This window comes from Setaria italica, chromosome VI (genome assembly GCF_000263155.2).
Source record: "Setaria italica strain Yugu1 chromosome VI, Setaria_italica_v2.0, whole genome shotgun sequence".
NCBI classification, from domain to species: Eukaryota; Viridiplantae; Streptophyta; class Magnoliopsida; order Poales; family Poaceae; genus Setaria; species Setaria italica.
The window spans coordinates 918,657-937,892 of NC_028455.1; the positions used below are offsets into that span (position 1 = coordinate 918,657).

The following is a 19,236-nucleotide window of genomic DNA, read 5'->3' on the forward strand; positions in this document are numbered from 1 at the left end:
CTCCGGGCAAGCGTGGCGTCATGCTCCCACTAGGACCAGCACCCTCTTCATCTCCAGGCGGGCGTGGCCCCGTGCCCTGCTAGGATCTCCGTCCTCCTCATTTTTGGGCGGGCGTGGCTTCGTGCCCGTGCTAGGATCGCCATCCCCTGCGCCTCCAGGCGGGCATGGCCCCGTGCCCCCGCCTGGACCCCCGCCTGATACTCCCCTTGTTTCGGGTGGGCCTGGTTTCGTGCCTCCGCCGGGATCGCCGCTTGGGCGGACTTTTCAGCACATGTACGCTCGGTGCTTGCATGCGCCCGTACGTCACCATCGCCAGCCCATGCTCCCGACGCCGTCTCCACTGCCCAGTGCTCGCCCCCTGTCGGCTCCACCGCGCGTGAGGGTGCCACGGCTGCCACCAGCGCCTCGTCCCATGGTCACCAGGTCCAAGATGGGCTCTCTTAAGCCGGTTCATCCCATGAACCTATCCGCCATCAGTGTATCAGCCTCTCCTATTTCGGCTAACTATCACAGTGCTCTAGCGGATCCTAACTGGAGGGCAACTATGGGCAGATGAGTACCAGTCCCTCATTGATAATGGCACATGGAAGCTCGTTCCCCATCCATCTGGTGCAAATGTGGTGTCAGGCAAGTGGATTTTTAAACATAAATTTCACTCTGATGGCACTTTAGCTCGGCACAAGGCTCGTTGGGTAGTTCGTGGATTCTCTCAGCAGTATAGGATCGACTATGATGAGACATTCAATCCAGTCATGAAGCCTGCCACCATACGCACTATTCTAAGCATTGTTGTCTCTCGTCAGTGGTCGATTCATCAGCTTGATATGAAGAATGCCTTTCTCCATGACCATCTTCATGAGACCGTCTATTGTCACCAGCCTCCTGGATTTGTTGATCCTTCAGCGCCAGATCATGTGTGCCTCCTGCAGAAGTTGCTCTATGAGCTTAAGCAAGCTCCTCGCGCATGGTACCAGCGATTTGCCACTTATATTCACTAGCTGGGATTTGTAATGTCGCCTTTCGACACATCACTGTTTGTCTACAAGGATGGTGCCAGTATTGTATACTTGCTGCTTTATGTCGACGACATTGTTCTTACTGCCTCATCTACTGCGGTGCTTCACCGGATCATCACTCGCCTTCACTTGGAGTTTGCCATGACTGATCTTGGTGCCCTACACCACTTTCTTGGCATTTCAGTCACCCGTACCTCCGATGGCTTGTTCTTGTCCCAACGACAATATGTAGTTGATCTTCTCCAACGCACCGGTTTGGCTGATTGTCATCCCACCTCGACGCCAGTCGATAGCAAGTCCAAACTCTCGATTGTAGATGGTGCCCTAATTACTAATTCCTCGGAGTACAGGAGTCTCGCCGGAGCGCTTCAGTATCTTACTTTGACTTGCTCTGATTTGGCCTATGCTGTTCAACAAGTCTGCCTCTTCATGCATGATCCGCGTCAGCCTCATCTTGCGATGGTCAAGCGCATCCTGCGCTATGTGAAAGACACATGGGATGTTGGTCTTCATATTGGTGCTGGTCCGGTTGATTCTCTCACAGCCTATTCAGATGCGGATTGGGCAGGCTGCCCCGACTCGCGGCGCTCCACTTCTGGCTACTGTGTCTACCTCGGCGACACTTTGGTGTCTTGGTCTTCCAAGCACCAATCCACCATCTCCCATTCCAGTGCAGAGTTGGAGTACCGCGCTGTGGCTCGTGCAGTTGCTAAATGCTGCTGGCTGCGCCAGCTTCTCCACAATCTTCATGTTCCTATTGCTTCCGCTACGGTTGTCTACTGCGACAATGTGACTGCTATCTATATGACCGCCAATCCTGTCCATCATCATCGCACAAAGTATATTGAGATTGATATCCACTTCGTCCGTGAGAAGGTTGCGCTCGGGCAGATCCGTTTTCTCCACGTCCCCTCGGCACATCAGTATGCGGACATCATGACTAAAGATCTTCCGGTTGTTTACTGACTTTAGGATCAGTCTTGGCATTCGCCTCACTCCCCCTGCGACTGCGGGCGGGTATTAGAGTATGTATAGTCGTATATGTGTTGTACTTATATTTCCTATACACCAAGCCTCTATGGCTATATATATGAAAAGTGACCCCCCTCCAAGGGTGTGTGATGTTTTCCTATCTCTCTACAAGGGTCACTTTATATTCCTCAACTCTTTCATATTATTACTAATGATTGGGCAGTTTTACTTAAATTGAAGCTTATGATATTTAAATTACATTGACTTATGGGTGAGTGGAGTAATCACTCTCCTAAGATATATGTGTATTTTTCCGTAAGTATCAATGTTGTAATTTCAGGTCCCATAACAGGATATACTACTTTCTGCCTTAACTAATATTGCCTGTGTTTCATATTTTTATATCTCTGGACTGACCTAGAGATGCTTCAATTTAATTCTTGGATGACTTCTATTAATAATATCCAGGCTTTATTTTTGTCTTCTCGAATTTCTAGATAACATGGCATGGGTGATCGGATTGCAGTAACCTGACAATATTCTGAGGATGCACTGAAAAATGTCGTGTAAAAGAATCAGGGGGACAGGACAGTTATTGCATGGGGGCCACAATGAGAGTAAACAACTAGTAATAGGTGATGGTAAAGATGATACTATAATTTATTCAGCCTGTTAACTATTCCACGTATCACCTCTTGATTTGCTAGTGATGTTAAACTACAATTCGAGTCATCAGATCCTAATTGGCAATATGTTTTATGGGGGATGGGCGAGATGTTGGGATAGTATCCTCATAGGCTCATAGCAAATGATTGTGAAAATTTACAGCCACTTCTGTGCTACAGTGGACTCTGGAGGAGAGGATCTCACCGCTATTCTGCTCGTCATGGTTGTTGCCATCTTTGCCAATCAGATGTTTGCCATGAAAGAGTGCCCAGTGAGTTGCACCAGTGCTCTGGCTTAGGGGAAGATGATTGGCATACAGAGTCAATCAATGGGTGCAGACTGCAGAGGTGAGGCACAGCAGCACTTGGAGTTTGTGCAGCAGTGTAAAGGGTGGATGATCAGAAGAAGCATGGCGCAAGGAACACGGTTAGTTTTGAGTCTGTTCTTTCGTTTTTTGTCTGTTTTATGAAAAATATTGTTGGTAGAATCTCAAAAGGTCCTGATCTCGCAAGAATAGTAGAAATATATGGAAGTATTAGGAAAGTAATACGTTTCATTATATTGCATTGCATAAATGCACCATGAGAGCATATTTTCTGAACCTTTGGGACGTGAGTAGCTGCCCACCTTGTTCATATCTTACATCAAGTGCATCTGACAATGTGAAAAAAAAGGTCATCCATTTCATTCTCAATTTCATTTGGAGATCAGAGGAACAAAAAAGGCAAGAGTGGCACTTGTGGTTGTGTCACTTTTTATGCCCAGTGCTTGTGAGACTTGTGGTGACGATTTGTTGAAAATTTGACGTTTAGTATATCCATGATGCATTTTTTTCTTCCAATGCTGGCTTTTTATATTACGGTCGAACTGCATACAGAAAACTATATTTTGATATGCGCGCTGTGTTCAAATTATGACACCAAGTAAGAGCCGATTTCAATTAGCTAAAATTTTATCAACTAACCTTCACTGTGAGAACTAGAGCTCTGGAACTTGGCAAAAGAAAGTTTTGCGTAAATAATTCTATTGAAGTTTTGGCTTCAGAGATAAGAACCTTGAGAGACTTAGAGCGATGATCTGTTGAATGTCTGATCAACAAACTTGGAACTTATTTTGCTATGGCCTACGCTCAGTCTCCACATTGAAATAGTGGTAATAATTTGTTCAGAATTGATAAGAATGTTGGTCGTATCTTATTTCTTTTGGTAACAAAAAAGGGAATCAGAGAGGGTAGTACCTGCTAATATTTGATCTGGCTACCAACATGTCTGTACCACCCTATCTTTTTTCAGATAATCATGTGTGAGGTGTTGCTCTTTGCAGGCTCATATAGGATTATCCCTTCAAGCACTGGAAAGAGAAAGGATGACTGTCCTTTCCTGGTCGACCTCGCTCAAGGTATGTAAGTACTCCCTCCATCCTAAATTATTAGTCGTTTTGGCTTTTCTAGATACATAGCCTTTGCTATGGATCTAGATGTATGCATGTCTAGATACGTAGCAAAAATTATATATCTAGAAAAGTTAAAACGAATAGTAATTTGGAACGGAGGAGTAGCTAGGAACAGAACTGTGATGACATAAGGGCAACATTGACTTAATAATCCAGCAATTGAAGTGTCACACCATACATCTTGGTTTCACAAGTGTGCAGAATGCCAATGCGCTGCTAGGGATTTTAAAAAAATATTATAAGAGGCATGCACAGTGATCTTTATTTCTTGATCATTGGGTTACTCTGCCATCACTTTATAGTAATCTGTCACTGAGCTATGATATATATATGTTATCGGTCACAATCTTTGCAAATATTAGGAATTTAGGAGCCGAAATTCCAGAAAATGCATCCATTCCTTATAGTGAAGCTTAGTACAGTTTTGAATTGCACCCAAAGGATTATGGCAGTGTTTTTCTGGAAGAGAATAAAGTAACCAAGATATCTTAATTTTCTTATATAAATATTCTTGTTTTGAAAGATAATATATGTCACGGCAGCCTCATCGTAAGATAAATGATAATGATGTTGACTGTTCAGTCATTTGTATGCTGGAGAATGGGAGAATAAATCAACACAAACAGTATGCATCCTTATAGGAAGGTGCTGATGAAATTCTTCCTTTGCAACGTATATAATCATGGAGAAAACAACGGGTTCTGTTGAATAAAGTAGTTGCCTGCTTTTCAGTTGAAGTTGTAGCTTCATACTGATGAAGCTTTGTTCTCTTCATCATTTCAAAGCTCAGAAATCTCTTAGAAAGCTATTAGCAATGTTTAATAAACAATGTTTCTTATCTCTGGACACGACCAATCAGAAACTGCTTAGCAGTCTGCTGTCACATAAGCATCGGTTTCTCAAAGCAGAATGTGCCGTAGAAGTAAAGTGTCCTTGAGGCTACAGTAAGTAATACCTGAACCAATTTGCCTGAACGGGCCTCTTCATGGAACCCAGTCATGCTTGGTGGCTGTCGCACTCGGACTCAGTGGTGTCTTCGTTCTTTACCACGGCTCGTGCACCTGCAAAACTTGTCTTCCTCGTGACTAACCCCCAATTGAACTGCCGTTTTTTCTTTCCCGCATTGAAGAGACCAAATCTGGGTTTGATTCGGGCAAAGAGGGGAGGATAAGAGATAAGAAACTGAGATGGTTTCCATCTGCTCTGGAGGCTTATGAGAGGGAGATGCAGAAGTGTGCAACTGTAGAACTGAAAATGGGGCCACCGGGGACCTTGGCTGGGGATGCACCACTGGCCTATGACCACCAACTCCATTGTTCAAAAGGGGGTCTTAAGCCGACCACATATACGACCTCATGTGTATAACTCGGCCTCAAGCATTAAAGTATTGATTTCTACATCCCGTTGCTGCGATGGGAAGGCCTGCCAACAGCCAAGGATAATGGGTATTTTTATTTTTTATATATTTACAAATGGGGCCCATGCTTAAAGTCCAACCAGTCCTTGTACATGTACATAATAGCATCTGACCTTGACTCATGTGGGACCCACCTTAAGGTTCACTGGGACCTTATACACTCTGGATGCCCTAAAGGAGTAAGATCATATTTCTATGAGCTGGCTAGCTTTCAACTTATAATTTTTGTGAAACTCCATTCTCATTTTTTTCATTCTCATTTTTTTCCTACTAGCCTTGTGTATGTAGGGTTAGACCACTACATTTTCAATCAAAACTATTAGCTATATATTACTACCTCTGGTCAAAATTAGCTGTTAGTTGTTCAGACAAACAAAACAAGTAGAAAGCTAGTTGTTTTTGCTGTCCTAAACATCTTGTTTTATTGACCGGAGGGAGTAAATATTTTGGTCACTGCATCATCTTTGAAGCACATCACATTGATATGATACGCGCAATAATCAATACCTGATATACGTGATACGATTTAAACGCCATGGACAAAGCGTTAATTGAACTGTTCATCTTGAAAAGAATGGTAGTGATGAATTGCTGAATCATGCATAAAATACATCTCTCACCCTCACTATCCGCTGGTTGAATCACTTCTACTGTAACCCACACTCCCTAGGAGGCGGCCCATTCTTGTACCTCTTGGGGTCTTTGCAGTAATCATATATCTTGTTATTGGAGTCCACTTGTGACATTTGCTGTTTCCGTGACTCATCCAGCTGCTGGTTGAACCAACCGGAGCCTGGGAGACACATAGGGTTGTTCCCAAATTGGGGGCATGAGATGGCCCTGTAGTTCCGGAAGTATGCTGTGAATGGCTCCTGTGACCAGTCGGTCTTGACCCGCCCGCCTTGCGTTGCCCAGTCATCTGCATTCCAGATGGTGGCGTACACCCTCATCGGATAATAGTATGGGTATGGGGCACCATACATCTGGTTGTTTTTGATCTGCCGGTACAGCTTGTCATCGACAAGGAATCTGCAGCTCAGAAATAGCGATATGATTATTACTTGCAGAAAAGGAAAAATAGCAATATGATTAGGCTTAGTGCTTGCAGAAAAATAAGTAGGGTGAACAAGATCATTTCTTTTTCTAAAATATCTCTTCTATTGACATGGGGAGACCCTGTAGCCTTACCGCCTTAGACCTTACTTCTCCTACCCCTCTCTGAAAGAAAAATCTTTAGTATGTACTACTGAATGATATGGCACTGCAAAACTGAGCCTTATACATGAGCTTATAGTTTTTGCTAGATGGAAGGGGGGAGCTTACAAGATCCAGTCTTTATTCCAGATGATGGTGTACTTGTGGTAATCTTGAGTGGGATCAAAATCAAACTTGTACTGCTTCTCTCTGCCACCTTGTCCTCTGGCATACATGTTAGTGTGCATGGTGTAGGGCTGGCCAGTGCTGTTCCCCAAGAACTCGATGTCGATCTCATCATGGTACTGCCATGCCCCCTCTGTTATCATCTGTCACCAGATTGCGACACATATTAGGTTGGTCTGACTCTGAAGGATCCACAAGAGACTAGAATGTCAATAATCAGTTGTTTTGTTAGCTACTTACATAAAACGTGGTCACAGTGCCAGCTGAGTTCCGTGGGACGAGCTTGATCTCCACGTCGATCCTGCAGAACTGGCATGTCTTCTTAGAGCGGAACGCAGAGCTAGTCGAGCGGTCGAGTGTCAGCGCGATGGCCTTTTGGCCAGAGCTGTCAGTGACCACCTTTGCGTTGCCCCACATTATCTCTAGGTCATCTAGGTCATCAGTCTGGCCACCAGTGACATGGGTGATGGCTAGGATAAGGTAGATAGCCGCTAGGGAGGCTAGGAGTTGAGTCCTAGCCTGCCCCATGGCTGCTGGTGCTGTTGGGTAGGTACAGTGTGAGCGTGCTTTCTTCTACATGGTGTGGGCTTATATAGAGATATAGAAGTGGAGATTAGGGTGCTGAAGTCTAATCAAGATCTAGCATAGTAGCAACTTTGATTCTCTGAAGATCTAAGAGATTGGAGAGAATCGTCTAGCTGGTGATCAGTAAGTGGTTATAAAAAAGTTGATCATGACTTCAATTAAAGCTTGAGCAGAGAAAGAGTTGACTAACAAGTTCAAGGTCTCTCATGCAGCACCAATCTGTGAGCCGTCCCACGGTGGCTTCTGACAGGGATAGTTGATTCTTCTGCAAGTTGAATACTTGATGTTTATGTGGGAAGTCGAGAAGTTCTGGTCCCTTTATTTTGTTAGAAGATGGTTTTGCATGGTATCCTTGGGCACTGTGGTTTCATCGTGCTGATCAAACTACCAATGCGGTGATTGCCTGTTCTTCCATATGCCTGTAGATCTTCAAGTCAAAATTGGCCAGTCACTTGTAGATCACGAGGTCATGTGCCCAGAAGTTTCTGATTTACTACTTATGTGTGTGTGTCCAGTGTTCAGTGCTATTCTTTCCATGACATGGTCTGAAGCTCCTAACTTGTATTTACATGACATTCTGACTGCAGGGGTTCTCATGCTTACATGTTTTTAGATGCAAGCTCCAGTTAACGCCTGGGGACAGAGCTAGAATTTCCTTACATGCTCAGAACAGCAATTCCTCGAAATAAGTCTGAAGGTTTCACTCTTTCGGAAGTGTGAATAAAAGTTTTCTGAGAAGCGCAATCAAATTGTTTCTGTATTGTTACAACAAAATAATTCCTCATAGGATTTGGAACCTGTTTGTAAAGGGAATCTTAAAGCAGCACCTATTGGTACAGATATACCACTGAACTTATGTTAAGCGGCTGTGTTATGAATCTCCGAATGAGTGATCAGAGACTCAGAGTGATTCTGCAATTCCTTCCATCCAGTTTTACTCTGACAGCTACATACATCTCTCTGCACCCTGTCTACAGATCAAGCATTCATTCATACTGTTCACTGTAACTTGCCAGTATTTTTTGTGCACATGGTGTGACTACTAGCTCGTACAGGTCTTGGTTGACTTACGTACAACCAATGGATTATTGGATTCCCAGTATTTTTTACTGCGTGTTTTTGCAGAAGACTGAAGCCTGTAGACTTGTACTTCACCTCACATGGGCCGTAATTTCTCGATGTACGTATGCCTGGTCTAACCTCTAATTAATGTCCACATTTTTTTTATGCATGAGATGCCATCGACCAATGCAGTCGTGATTTAGATTAGCGTAACATTGTTTAGGCTTTGTTTCTGGCTTTGCAAATGCCTAGGCACATGATGGGAGGTGTTGAGATCTTTCTGTGACAACTCTGTCGCACCATTGCGGTGCTGAGAGAGCAGAGCATTGCATGTGTACTGCCGTCTTCTGTTTAGGTTTTTTTTAGCTTCGGTATCGATTCCCAAACTCTATGACTTCATGCTCGCTGGGAAACATAATTTTGATGCCCCTGCTACACGTACAGAAATCTCGATGCGGAACTGTTGTAGAAGGTGCGGATGGGAGATTCTTCCCAGTGTCAGTGTACGGTAACTTGCATGCTCGCTGTGATCTGACTGTTAAACCTGCTGATTCATTCCAGGCAGTGGTGTTCAGCTTCTGACTTGCAATTGCAACTTTTGGGCTGGAACTTTGGATCGGTCCGCAACTACATATCAGGCATGTTTAACTGAGCAAGCGTTAGATTTTGCCTAGCAGTATAGACAAGCTCATTGACACCAGTGCAGAAATCTGGCTGTGCATATTCCTTTTTAAGGAATCAGGAGGGGTTGCCTCGTCCCTACTGTTCATATATTAATATATTAAAGAAAAAGGTATAGAGCAAAATAAAAGGAAAACTCAGGAAACAAGAAAAAATATTATACTAAAAACTATTACTAGAAGAGATCGATCCATGTAACAATATTTGGGAAGCATGACTTCTTTACCCTATGCAGAAGCAGAGCGAATTCATTTCTGAAGGTGACCTTGCAAAGGGCTACTGTCGGCTGAATACCTCTGAAGATGGGATCATTTCATGATACTCCAACTCATCTAGATTATAACCTCCATGAAGAATGGGACCTGAAGCTGTTGGCAGAAAGCACCGAGAATTTCAAAGGGATCCCTTTGCAGCATTACATTGATATATAAGAGCAACTAGCACTCTCGTGTGCAAAACTGCATTTGAGGAAGAGATGATCGACAATTTCTTCAGCAAGATCAACGCAGGTAGTCAGGTAGATCCATATTTTTCAGGGGCTCCTATATAGCACACGGAAGCTAGATAAGTAAATGACTTTGAAGCCCGTTAGGCCCAATTAGAGATCTGGATTCAACCTTAAAAGATAAGATAATGATGGTTATCCAGAATTACAATAATTGTAGGTTGTATAAGTTGAGCCCCATGTACTGTAGGAGTATATGGCTTGGAGGTTAAGGAGCTTTCTCCTAGAGATAAGGATGGTTATCCAGAATTACAATCAATCCTGAACTAACCATATATGGAGTTGCCAAATAAACTACTTTCAACATATCTTCAGTTTAATTGATAAGCATGATACACTATTAAATAAAGAAGACATAAATTTTAGGTATAAATGTATCATTATATATAAATGCATCATTACATAAGTTAAGAATTGTAATGGCATGCATGAAATTATCCCTTTTTTTTTGAGAGAACAGGAAGGGTGCAAGCCCCTTACTGATTATATTAAAAAAAGAAATAAGCATTACAAGTTATAAGAGTCAACAAGGAGGAAAAGGGTCAGGAGAAAAGGGTAAACAAAGTGAACAAAGAGGAACCTAAAAAACAGGAAAAGGAAAACAAGGGAATCGGTAACGAAAACAGGACGAAGACCCTTTGTTAAAGTACGGCAAACAGATGAAGCCATGTTTCCATCTGTTGCAAAAATCTTGGCTTTGCTCTTAGTAACATGTCTTTGAATTCCGACTTGAATTTTTGTAGGCAAACCCTAGGTGTTGGAGCCAAATTGTTGAAAAACCATCCATTCCTTGTTGTCCATATACTCCAAGCCATCAAGATGATGATTTCCATATAGAAGGGAACCTGTAGCTTGTTTTTGATTTGTAGGATAATATTCTGGATCGTCCTTGTGGAGGTATATGTTATCCCTATACTGTTCCAGCAAGTTTTGGCGAATCTGCAGCAGAAGAAGAGGTGTTTAACTGTTTCTCTTTTCTGCCAGATGCACATCTCGTAGGTTTGTGACTCAAGTTGCATGTGTCTTCGGTCTAGAAGGTCTCTTGTATTTAGTCGGTCCCTGAGAAGTAGCCAGAAAAACAATTTATGTTTTTTTTGACATTTTGACCTCCATAACCATCTGAAGCTTGGATGGACAGTACGGTGACCAATGATTGTTTTATATGCTTTTTGTGATGAGTATTTCGTTGTTCCCCAAGTGTAAGTCCAGACATCTCTGTCCGCTATTGGTATGATTCTCTCAATGAATTGTTGTAGTTCCAAGTATTGCCTATGTGCTTCGGCAGAAAGGGGAAGACTGAAGTTTTGTATGAAGTTGTCCCTTCCGGATACTATCTTGTATGTGTGGTTGGTTTCTTTTGCAAAGGAGAACAATTCTGGGTAGATCTGACTTGGAATTATTCCATTCCAGAGATCATGCCAGAAGAAGACTGTTGAACCATCTGCTATCGCCGCTGAGACTATGCCCTTGTATCTGTCAAGCGACTTAATAACATCCCTCCACCAGAAAGATCCTTTGGACTGTGTTCCAGGTAGCGTGCCATTGTTATAATAGCTGCCCCAGATCAAGTTGACCCATGGTGTATCAGCTCTTGAATAGAATTTGTGTAAGAACTTCATAAGAAGGGCTTCATTGTGTGCATAAATATTGATAACTCCCAGGCCCCCACAATCCTTGGGTGTACATACTATTGGCCATGCTGCTTTTGAAGGTTTTTTGGAGCTTGGATCTGCTCCATTCCATAGACAGTGCTTTCTAAACTTATCAATCTGTTTTATCACCCCTTTATGAAGTCTGATGGTAGAAATATAAAACACTGCTGATGAGGACAAAACTGAGTTGACCATTTCTAGTTTTCCCCCTTGACTTAAGAACATGGACATGGAATTTAGCCTCCTTTCAATTCTTTGTAGGAGAGGCATGAAATGTTCCATGTTTGGCTTGGTCGTTCCCAGAGGCAAGCCCAAATATGTGAAAGGCAATGAACTGTGTTGACATTCAAAAACCTGCGCTAATCTGGCTAAGTTGTCATTTGTGATATTCAGTGGCATCATTGTCGATTTTCCGTAATTAACCTTGAGTCCAGTCGACAGAGCAAATATGTGCAAGATTTCTTTCAACTTCAAAAGTTGTCTAGGGCAGGCTTCCATAAATAACAGTGTATCATCAGCATATTGAACTATGAGAAAGTCTGTCCCTGCTCCTTGGGAAATGGGGAGGTTGAGGTTGCCTAAGTCTTTTTCATGGTTTATTATGGTTTGAAGAAGATCAGCTGCCAGGACAAATAAGAGTGGAGACAGTGGATCTCCTTGCCGGACTCCTCTTCTACAGTGAATTACTTTCCCTGGAGCTCCATTTAGGAGAATTGAAGATGTTCCTGTTGCTAAGATATCTTGAATCCAATTTAACCATCTGGGTCCAAACCCTTTGTGCTTCAGAACTTCTATAATGGCCTTGTGTTCAATTTTATCGAACGCTTTTTCAAAGTCCAATTTGAGAATGATCAGTTCCCTTTTTGATTTTTTACAGATGTGTAAGTACTCATAAGCCCATGCTAAGCAGTCTTGGATACTCCTGGATTTAATGAAGCCATATTGGTTCTGATGAATCATATTCATGATCACTTGTTGTAATCTTGTCGCCAGAATCTTGGTAATGATTTTAAGAGACGAGTTGAGCAACGAAATAGGTCTGTAGTCTCCCACCTCCATTGGGCTTTCTTTCTTAGGGATGAGAGTAATATATGAGGAGTTAATACTTCGTAGGCAAATGTTATTGTCATAAAAGTCTTGGACGAGTTTGTAGAAATCTTCGGCTATGACCTGCCAGCTTTTCTTGATAAATTCTCCATTGAAACCGTCCGGCCCCGGCGACTTATCGTTGGGGAGTTCTGCAATTACCTTATCTATTTCTTCCTTTGAAAAAGGTTCATCCAGAGTGTCCAGGTTATCCCCCTATTGGAGTAAATCTTGTAGCTGGAAATACATGTGTGTGTACTCTGTCACCCCCAACCTTTCTTTAAATGATTTCCATAGTATGTCAGCTTTAGCTTCATGTTGGGCTGTTTGAATGCCCCCTTCATCTCTTAGGTGGGTTATCGTGTTTCTTCTTTTTTTGATAGTTGCCTGTGCATGGAAGAATCTTGTGCATTCATCCCCCATTTTAATCCATCTAACCTTCCCCCTTTGCTTCCAGTAAGTTCTCTGCTGAAGTAACAGCTGTTCCAAATTCTGTTCCACCATATGTCTAAAGTTCCATTCCTCTATACTAAGATCCCTTGACTCCTCTATAAGGTCCATGAATTGTAGAGTTGACTTGTTATTCTGTATAGTTTTCTCTAGATTTGGTAAATGTGATTTCCACATTTTGAGTATCCTTGTCAGCTGTTTTAATTTTCCAGTAATCTTCATAGCCTGATCCTCTTGTTGGGATTGTAGACTCCATGCATGCTGCAAAATAGGCAAAAAGCTTTCATGCTGTAACCAATAGTTCTCGAATCTGAAGGAGGATGATTGTGGCATGCTTGTTTGTGCTGTTATTACACATGGCGTGTGGTCTGAGATATCTCTAGAGAGTCCTGTTGCAAGGGAGTTGGGGAAGCAGGTCGTCCAAGCTTTTGAGGTAAAGAACCAATCCAATCTTTCCAACAAGGGGTTATGTTGTTTGTTCGTCCACGTGAATCTGCACCCTTTTAGAGGTAATTCTACCAATCTTAACTTGCTTATTGCGTTGTTAAAGGCAAGCATCTCCTGACAGTTTGCTCCAGGCTTATTCCTGTCTTCTGGTCTTCTTATGAGATTAAAATCGCCTACTACTAGCCATTTGTCTTCTTCTCCCATTTCCACTTCTTTGAACCATTGTATGAATTCTCGTTTTCCTTCAGTAGTACAAGGTGCATAGATATTGGACAAATACCAGGAGTCCCCTGTCCCTTTACAGGTGAGGAGAATAGACTGAGCATAGGAGTTTTGGAATTCCAGAATACCGTCAAATTTCGAGTTATTCCAAATTATGATAGATCCCCCTGAGGACCCAACAGATGGGTTATATAAGAATTCATTCAGCTGTGGGGGACAAAATTTTTTGATATAAGCCTGATCAAAAGAATCCCTTTTTGTTTCCTGTAGGCATACCACATCACACCTTGTTTCCATAATTTTGCTCCTGATTGCATTCCATTTTGCATCTGAATTTATTCCTCTAATGTTCCATGACAAGATCTTCCACTCCTTTTTCCTTTGTGAACGATTCATAAGATTCATGAAAAAATGCTAAAGATGTTCGGTCACTGAGGCAGATGTCGGAAGTCCATAACTGAAGCCTCCAGGAGCCCCTTTGCAGAGACTGATGAAAAAACCCGTCTTAGCAAGGGACAAAAGGATTGAAAAAACCCAACAAGGAGTGTTATCATAGGGTGTAGTCATAAAATGGATTGTCATTTCCATCACAAAGGTTGTTACCACCAAAGGTTTCTTGTTCTGCCGATAACTATGGTCACGAAAAACCAACATAAAGTCTAGAAAGATACAAAAATCTCCTCTCCTGACCCTTCGAGTTCTGTTACAACTTGCTAACATTAACAAATACAAAAGCTGACAGATAACCCCAATAACTTGAGAACATTTTCTTCAGATTGTAGATCCTTGCCCCTCCTCTATGGGGTCCTTGTTGCTTGATTCAGCTGATCTTCCTGCCCCAATTGGTGCCTGTTTCTGCTTCTTTGTTTTGAGGGCCTCCTCAGTCAGCTTTCCTTTACTGATCTTGCAATGATCTGTTCCAACCGTCATCATGGCTTTGCTTGACAGGGTGGGCGGGACTGCAGCACATGCAAGGCATTTCTTGGAGGTACAGTTTGAGTGTTTGAAGCCGGCATTACGTAGTCGAATTTTTGGGCTGCGCCGAGCTTGGGTTTCCACTTGGGGCTCTTCTCTTCTCATCTTTTCCTGTTGACAGGGGTTATCAGCAGGAGAGTCCTCATTAGGTTCATTATCTTTGAATTCTGACAAGGAGCATTTAGGTAGCTCATGTTGAGAGCAAACTGTTGGTAATTGTAAGGATATCATATTGAAATTTGTGGCACTTGAAGACAATAGAGCAGTGGCATTTGATGTAAGAAAGGCTCTGGCCCAATCAAATCTAGAAGGTGTAGAGAGCTTATTAATAAAAAAAGGTGCCCAATCAGCAGGTATTGTTGTCACCTGTTTAGGATTGTCGTCGATGGGGAAGAGACGTGCCCAGATATGCTGCCAGTCCGGGTTTCCTGCCTTGTCTACCTCTTCTTTGCCAATCCTTGCAGCCCATCCTGGGTCCATCCTATTATTATAGTCTGTTCTGGTGGTGAGCATGTTGACATCAATGTTCATGTCTATCTGATCCCCTTGTTCTTCCCCCTCTTCCTGGTTAAGTGGCATGGGGTTAAGGAATTCTGGTAGAAAGAAATTTGCTCCAACATTCTCTTCTCCATGCTGTGGGCCCAGATGCTGTTCCCCTTGAATATTCATGTTGATTATGGCGGGAAGACCCAACACTATATCAGGTTGTTCATTCAACTGTCCTTCCTGGTGCTCTGGTCCTTCGACACTTTTGTCTGACCCTTTCCTTCCTCCTTCTGAGCTGTTACTTGAGTTGGGTGGCAGAGATAATGACAGGCTAAGCTAGAGATCCAAAACTTCTTGCTGCTGCTCCTGTTGTATTTCCATCTGTTCTGGTGCTTGGTGTTCCAGGTCTTCCATAAGCTGCTGCATTTGTTCTTGTAAGTGAACCTCTTCTTCTGGATCATCATTTAAGTCTGGGAGAACTACCTATTGCTGGGGATTGTGCATCTGTGCATCCATAGGTGGATTATGCTCAGCTTGGATTTGTTGCTGGGGTATCTGATGATTGTCATTTGCATGAGGTGCCTGTAGTCCTGGGAACACAAAATCATCATCATAGCCTGGGGGGGGGGAATATCTTCATCTGGTAACTGCCCTCCAAGCATGTTTTGCTGCATGATTTCTACTTGAACAGTGGTTGAAATTCCTTCAAAATCATCCCCTTCTGAAAAAACCAGGTAGTGTGGTATATCTTCCAGTTTGGTGACTCTTACTTTAACAACTACCCTGGCCATCACATTGTCCTTCTGCCAGCAAATCAAACGCCCAAAAGATTTTATAGCATCTCGGATGTCCTCAATATCTCTAGCATCGACTGGGAAGCCAATCAAGAGTAGCCAACATTCCCTATTGAAAAGCACTCTCCTGACATTGGGGCCTCTATTGTGTCCAACAAAAACAAAAGAGAGACCATTGCTTTGATGAGGACTATGCTGCACTAGTGCATCCCTATCAGTGACTCGATTAAGTCTGACAAAAGCTTGAGTACTGTGGAAAGGGCTTCTTTGGATTTCTTTGATACGGAGTTCATAATCATCCTCTACCAACCCCACTATAGCTTGTTGAACAACAATGAATGGAATCTCACCAGGGGGGAAGTTTGAGACGGTGACGATCGCAAGATCCTCATTCACCGGAGAGCTTCTTGGAGTAACCACCCTGGTGAACTTGGGTCTTCCTTGAATCAAAACTCGATTGAAGCCAGGGAACATAAGTGGTTCTGGATCCACATTTAGGAAGGCCATGCTGGTGGTGGAAAGTTCTTGCTCTCTGTCGCCGGCAAAGGAAGGATGGAGGAGTTCTTGGTTTGTGTCAGACTGTTGCTGTGGAGTACTGTGCGGCGACGAGGGGGAAGGAGAAGGAGTGTCTCCTCGTATTCTCCACTCAATTTTCCCCAAATATTTTAGGGGAATGGCGCCTGGTGGGCTTTCCTGGGCTATCACAGTAAATATTTTTTGGCCCGCTTTAAACCAACTTAGCCCAGTTTCCTTTGGCCAACCGTTTTCGTCAATTACCGAGGAGAAGTTACTGCCAGGCCTGGTGGCGAAAGCTGCTGTAAATTTTTGAAGGCTTAACCTCCTAGAGCAGGTTTGGAAGTTGTGTCCTACTTGATTACAGTGCTCGCAAGTCAGCCAATGCGGTGAGAACCTCCTTGAGCGGTTGGCAGATGGGAGCTGGTCTTTTTCAGTCCAAGCATGGACATATTTCGGGATGTCTGCCCTGAGGTATCTAGGATATCTTGGATCAGAGATTTTCTGTCTCTTGCTCCTGTTCCAATGCCAAGGTTTAAAACTGGCAGCAGCCTGTCTTGGGATTTGTAATCTTTCGAAGACAGATTGTCTAGGGGGGTTTTGCAATCTTTGGAAGACAGATTTCCTAGATGCAGGATAGAAATTTCCCCTTTGCTCTATATGGGAAGAGGGGTTATCAGATGAATTCTCTTTACTATGAAGAGAAACATTTTCCCCATGGACAGAATTGGGGTGATTTCTAACCATGTCAGCATAAGTAACAGGGCGTATGAGCCTAGTGGCAATATTCCTGAACTCATGACCTCTACAACCCAGGGGAGTAGCATTGGCTCCAGATAAAAGATGAGAGTTAGGGTGTTGTACCTGAGGCAACAGAGTGGATTTCTTCTTTTTTTTAACAGGTTGCCAGAAATATGAAGGTCCAGAATCCTGTTTTGCAAATTTCAAAGCCTTGGCAAAACCATCATCATTCAGCAGGAAGAAGGAGAGCTTGAATAGCTCACATCGAATTAGGCCTTGATTAACTATCAGAAATCCAACCTCCCTTGATGAAACCCTGAATTTGAATATTTGTTCTTCTAATTCTTCTGCCATGAAAGATCCCTTTTTCCCTCCCAATACAGAGTTGAGACAGGTGTTTACTGTTTCTGCAGACAACCGAAATCTGTTTCTGCTAAACACCACTAGCAGGTGAAAACCATATCCTGCTTTTGTTTCATCCAGAGTAACCTGAGAACTAGTCTTATTCATGACCAGCCGACTGAAGTCTTGTCCCAGGCTGAAGTTGAATTTTGTGTGTTCCATCTCTAAGATCCAACGCGAAGAGCAAAGAACGACCAGTGCAAAGGAAAGTAACAGGATGCTGAGGGGTAACCTCTTCCAAGTCGAACTGCGGAGATGTCTTCCTCCTGTGCTTTTGCCCGGCGTAGCAGGAGATAACGCCGGAACCAGGAAGATGATCAGTGATCAGCGTCTCCTGAGCCGAGGAGGGGGTCGATGGAGCAGAGAGAAAGCCGGAGCCATGAGAGAGGTCGACGTAGCAGGGCGAAACGCTGGGACCGAAGAGCTCTCCTGCGGTGCTAGGTGTACGCCGGGGTCGGGGTGACCGCCGGCGGGCGGGGTGGACGCCGGGACCGGGATGGTCACCGGCGGAAGGGGGGTGTACGCTGGGGTCGGGGTGACCACCGGCGAGGGGGGTGGACGCCGGGACCGGGATGGTCACCGGCGGGAGAGGGTGGCCATGCTCTACTTCTGAACTTCACAATTGTCGCATGAAATTATCCCTTATAATGGTGAACTAGATTCATATAACGTTACTCACATCGCCTTTGCCATTTTCCATGGCTGGTAGCTAGCCAAAACTCAAAGGAACCTCAGTCCTGTAGATCTGGAAGTCAGGTCTCAAACTCAATTAAATGTATCTACATGGTGAGGAAGAAGCACTTTTGTTTCTTGGAATCATTAGGTCACCACATATTTATTGCTAGAAATTGGTGATCCCTAATTAATTTTTGGATGCTATGCAGTCATAATTGTAATACATAGACACGGAGTTGATGGTTGACATTTTTGGTAGAGTAAATTTCACGAAACTACTCTAACACTGGAACGAACTATCACAAAAACACACTTTCCAGATTCTATTTTGCAGTATTAACATCCTTCAACACAAATCTACCATGTGGTGAATCAACTTCATGGAACTACATTTATATTGCCATATCATATCACAAAATTACGCATTATTTTTGTCATTTGTATCACAACCTACAATTTTAAGCTTTCTCTCTCAAAAAACAAACAATTTTAAGCTATGAAAATTGTAGTTTTATGCTATAAAATGAGCACGGTTTTTAGTTTTTTGAAAATTGTTTTTAAGAGTGTAGTTTTATGAAACATACTTAAAGAAAAGTCTAGCTCTCTGAAACTGGTTTTAAAAAGTGTAGTTTTTGTGTTTAGCTTTGTGAATTCAAGATGCTTGAAGCCAGACAATAACTGATGCAATTTATATGCCATGTTCCCAAGGAATTGCACTGCTGACACACTAACAGATGACAGTAAGTAATACTCAGAAGGTATCCTTGCCAGTTGCCTAACCAGCAAGTATATTCATGCTCAGTCATGTGAGGCCATGGGGACTATAGTCGTCAGCGACAGTCTATTCGTGATGGTTTGATTTTGCCGGCGCAAATAGGCCAGTAGGGACGTGTGGTTCTGAAGTAGTGCTGGTTTCTTTCCAATGCTCAGTTATCTGAATTTAACTTCAGCTTGGTAGTGCGTAGTAGTTCTTGGCACTGTACCAAAGGAATGCCATGTGCTCATTTGACACACCCGGCCCTATACTATCATTTTTTTAAAAAAAATCATCAATTCA

The 19,236-nt window shown here is 43.1% G+C and overlaps 2 protein-coding genes and 1 long non-coding RNA gene across 3 annotated transcripts; 2 read left to right on the top strand and 1 right to left on the bottom strand.

Moving 5' to 3' along the window:
• Nucleotides 1-1,475: 1,475 nt before the first annotated feature.
• On the top strand, nucleotides 1,476-1,982 carry LOC106804376 (uncharacterized mitochondrial protein AtMg00810-like). Its single transcript, XM_014805342.1, has one exon. It carries the CDS (start codon nucleotides 1,476-1,478, stop codon nucleotides 1,980-1,982), a length of 507 nt encoding a protein of 168 aa, XP_014660828.1.
• A 4,098-nt stretch (nucleotides 1,983-6,080) lies between these two features.
• Nucleotides 6,081-7,563, bottom strand: LOC101780723 (xyloglucan endotransglucosylase/hydrolase protein 24). Its single transcript, XM_004972434.2, has 3 exons — nucleotides 7,144-7,563; nucleotides 6,847-7,046; nucleotides 6,081-6,552 (listed from the first exon to the last, which is right to left on the bottom strand). Exons 1-3 carry the CDS (start codon nucleotides 7,429-7,431, stop codon nucleotides 6,171-6,173), a joined length of 870 nt encoding a protein of 289 aa, XP_004972491.1. The 5' UTR covers nucleotides 7,432-7,563; the 3' UTR covers nucleotides 6,081-6,170.
• LOC111257614 lies at nucleotides 7,470-8,657 on the top strand. Its single transcript, XR_002678133.1, has 3 exons — nucleotides 7,470-7,611; nucleotides 7,701-7,954; nucleotides 8,076-8,657. It is a non-coding gene; the product is annotated as an uncharacterized LOC111257614 (long non-coding RNA).
• The last annotated feature ends 10,579 nt before the right edge of the window (nucleotides 8,658-19,236 follow it).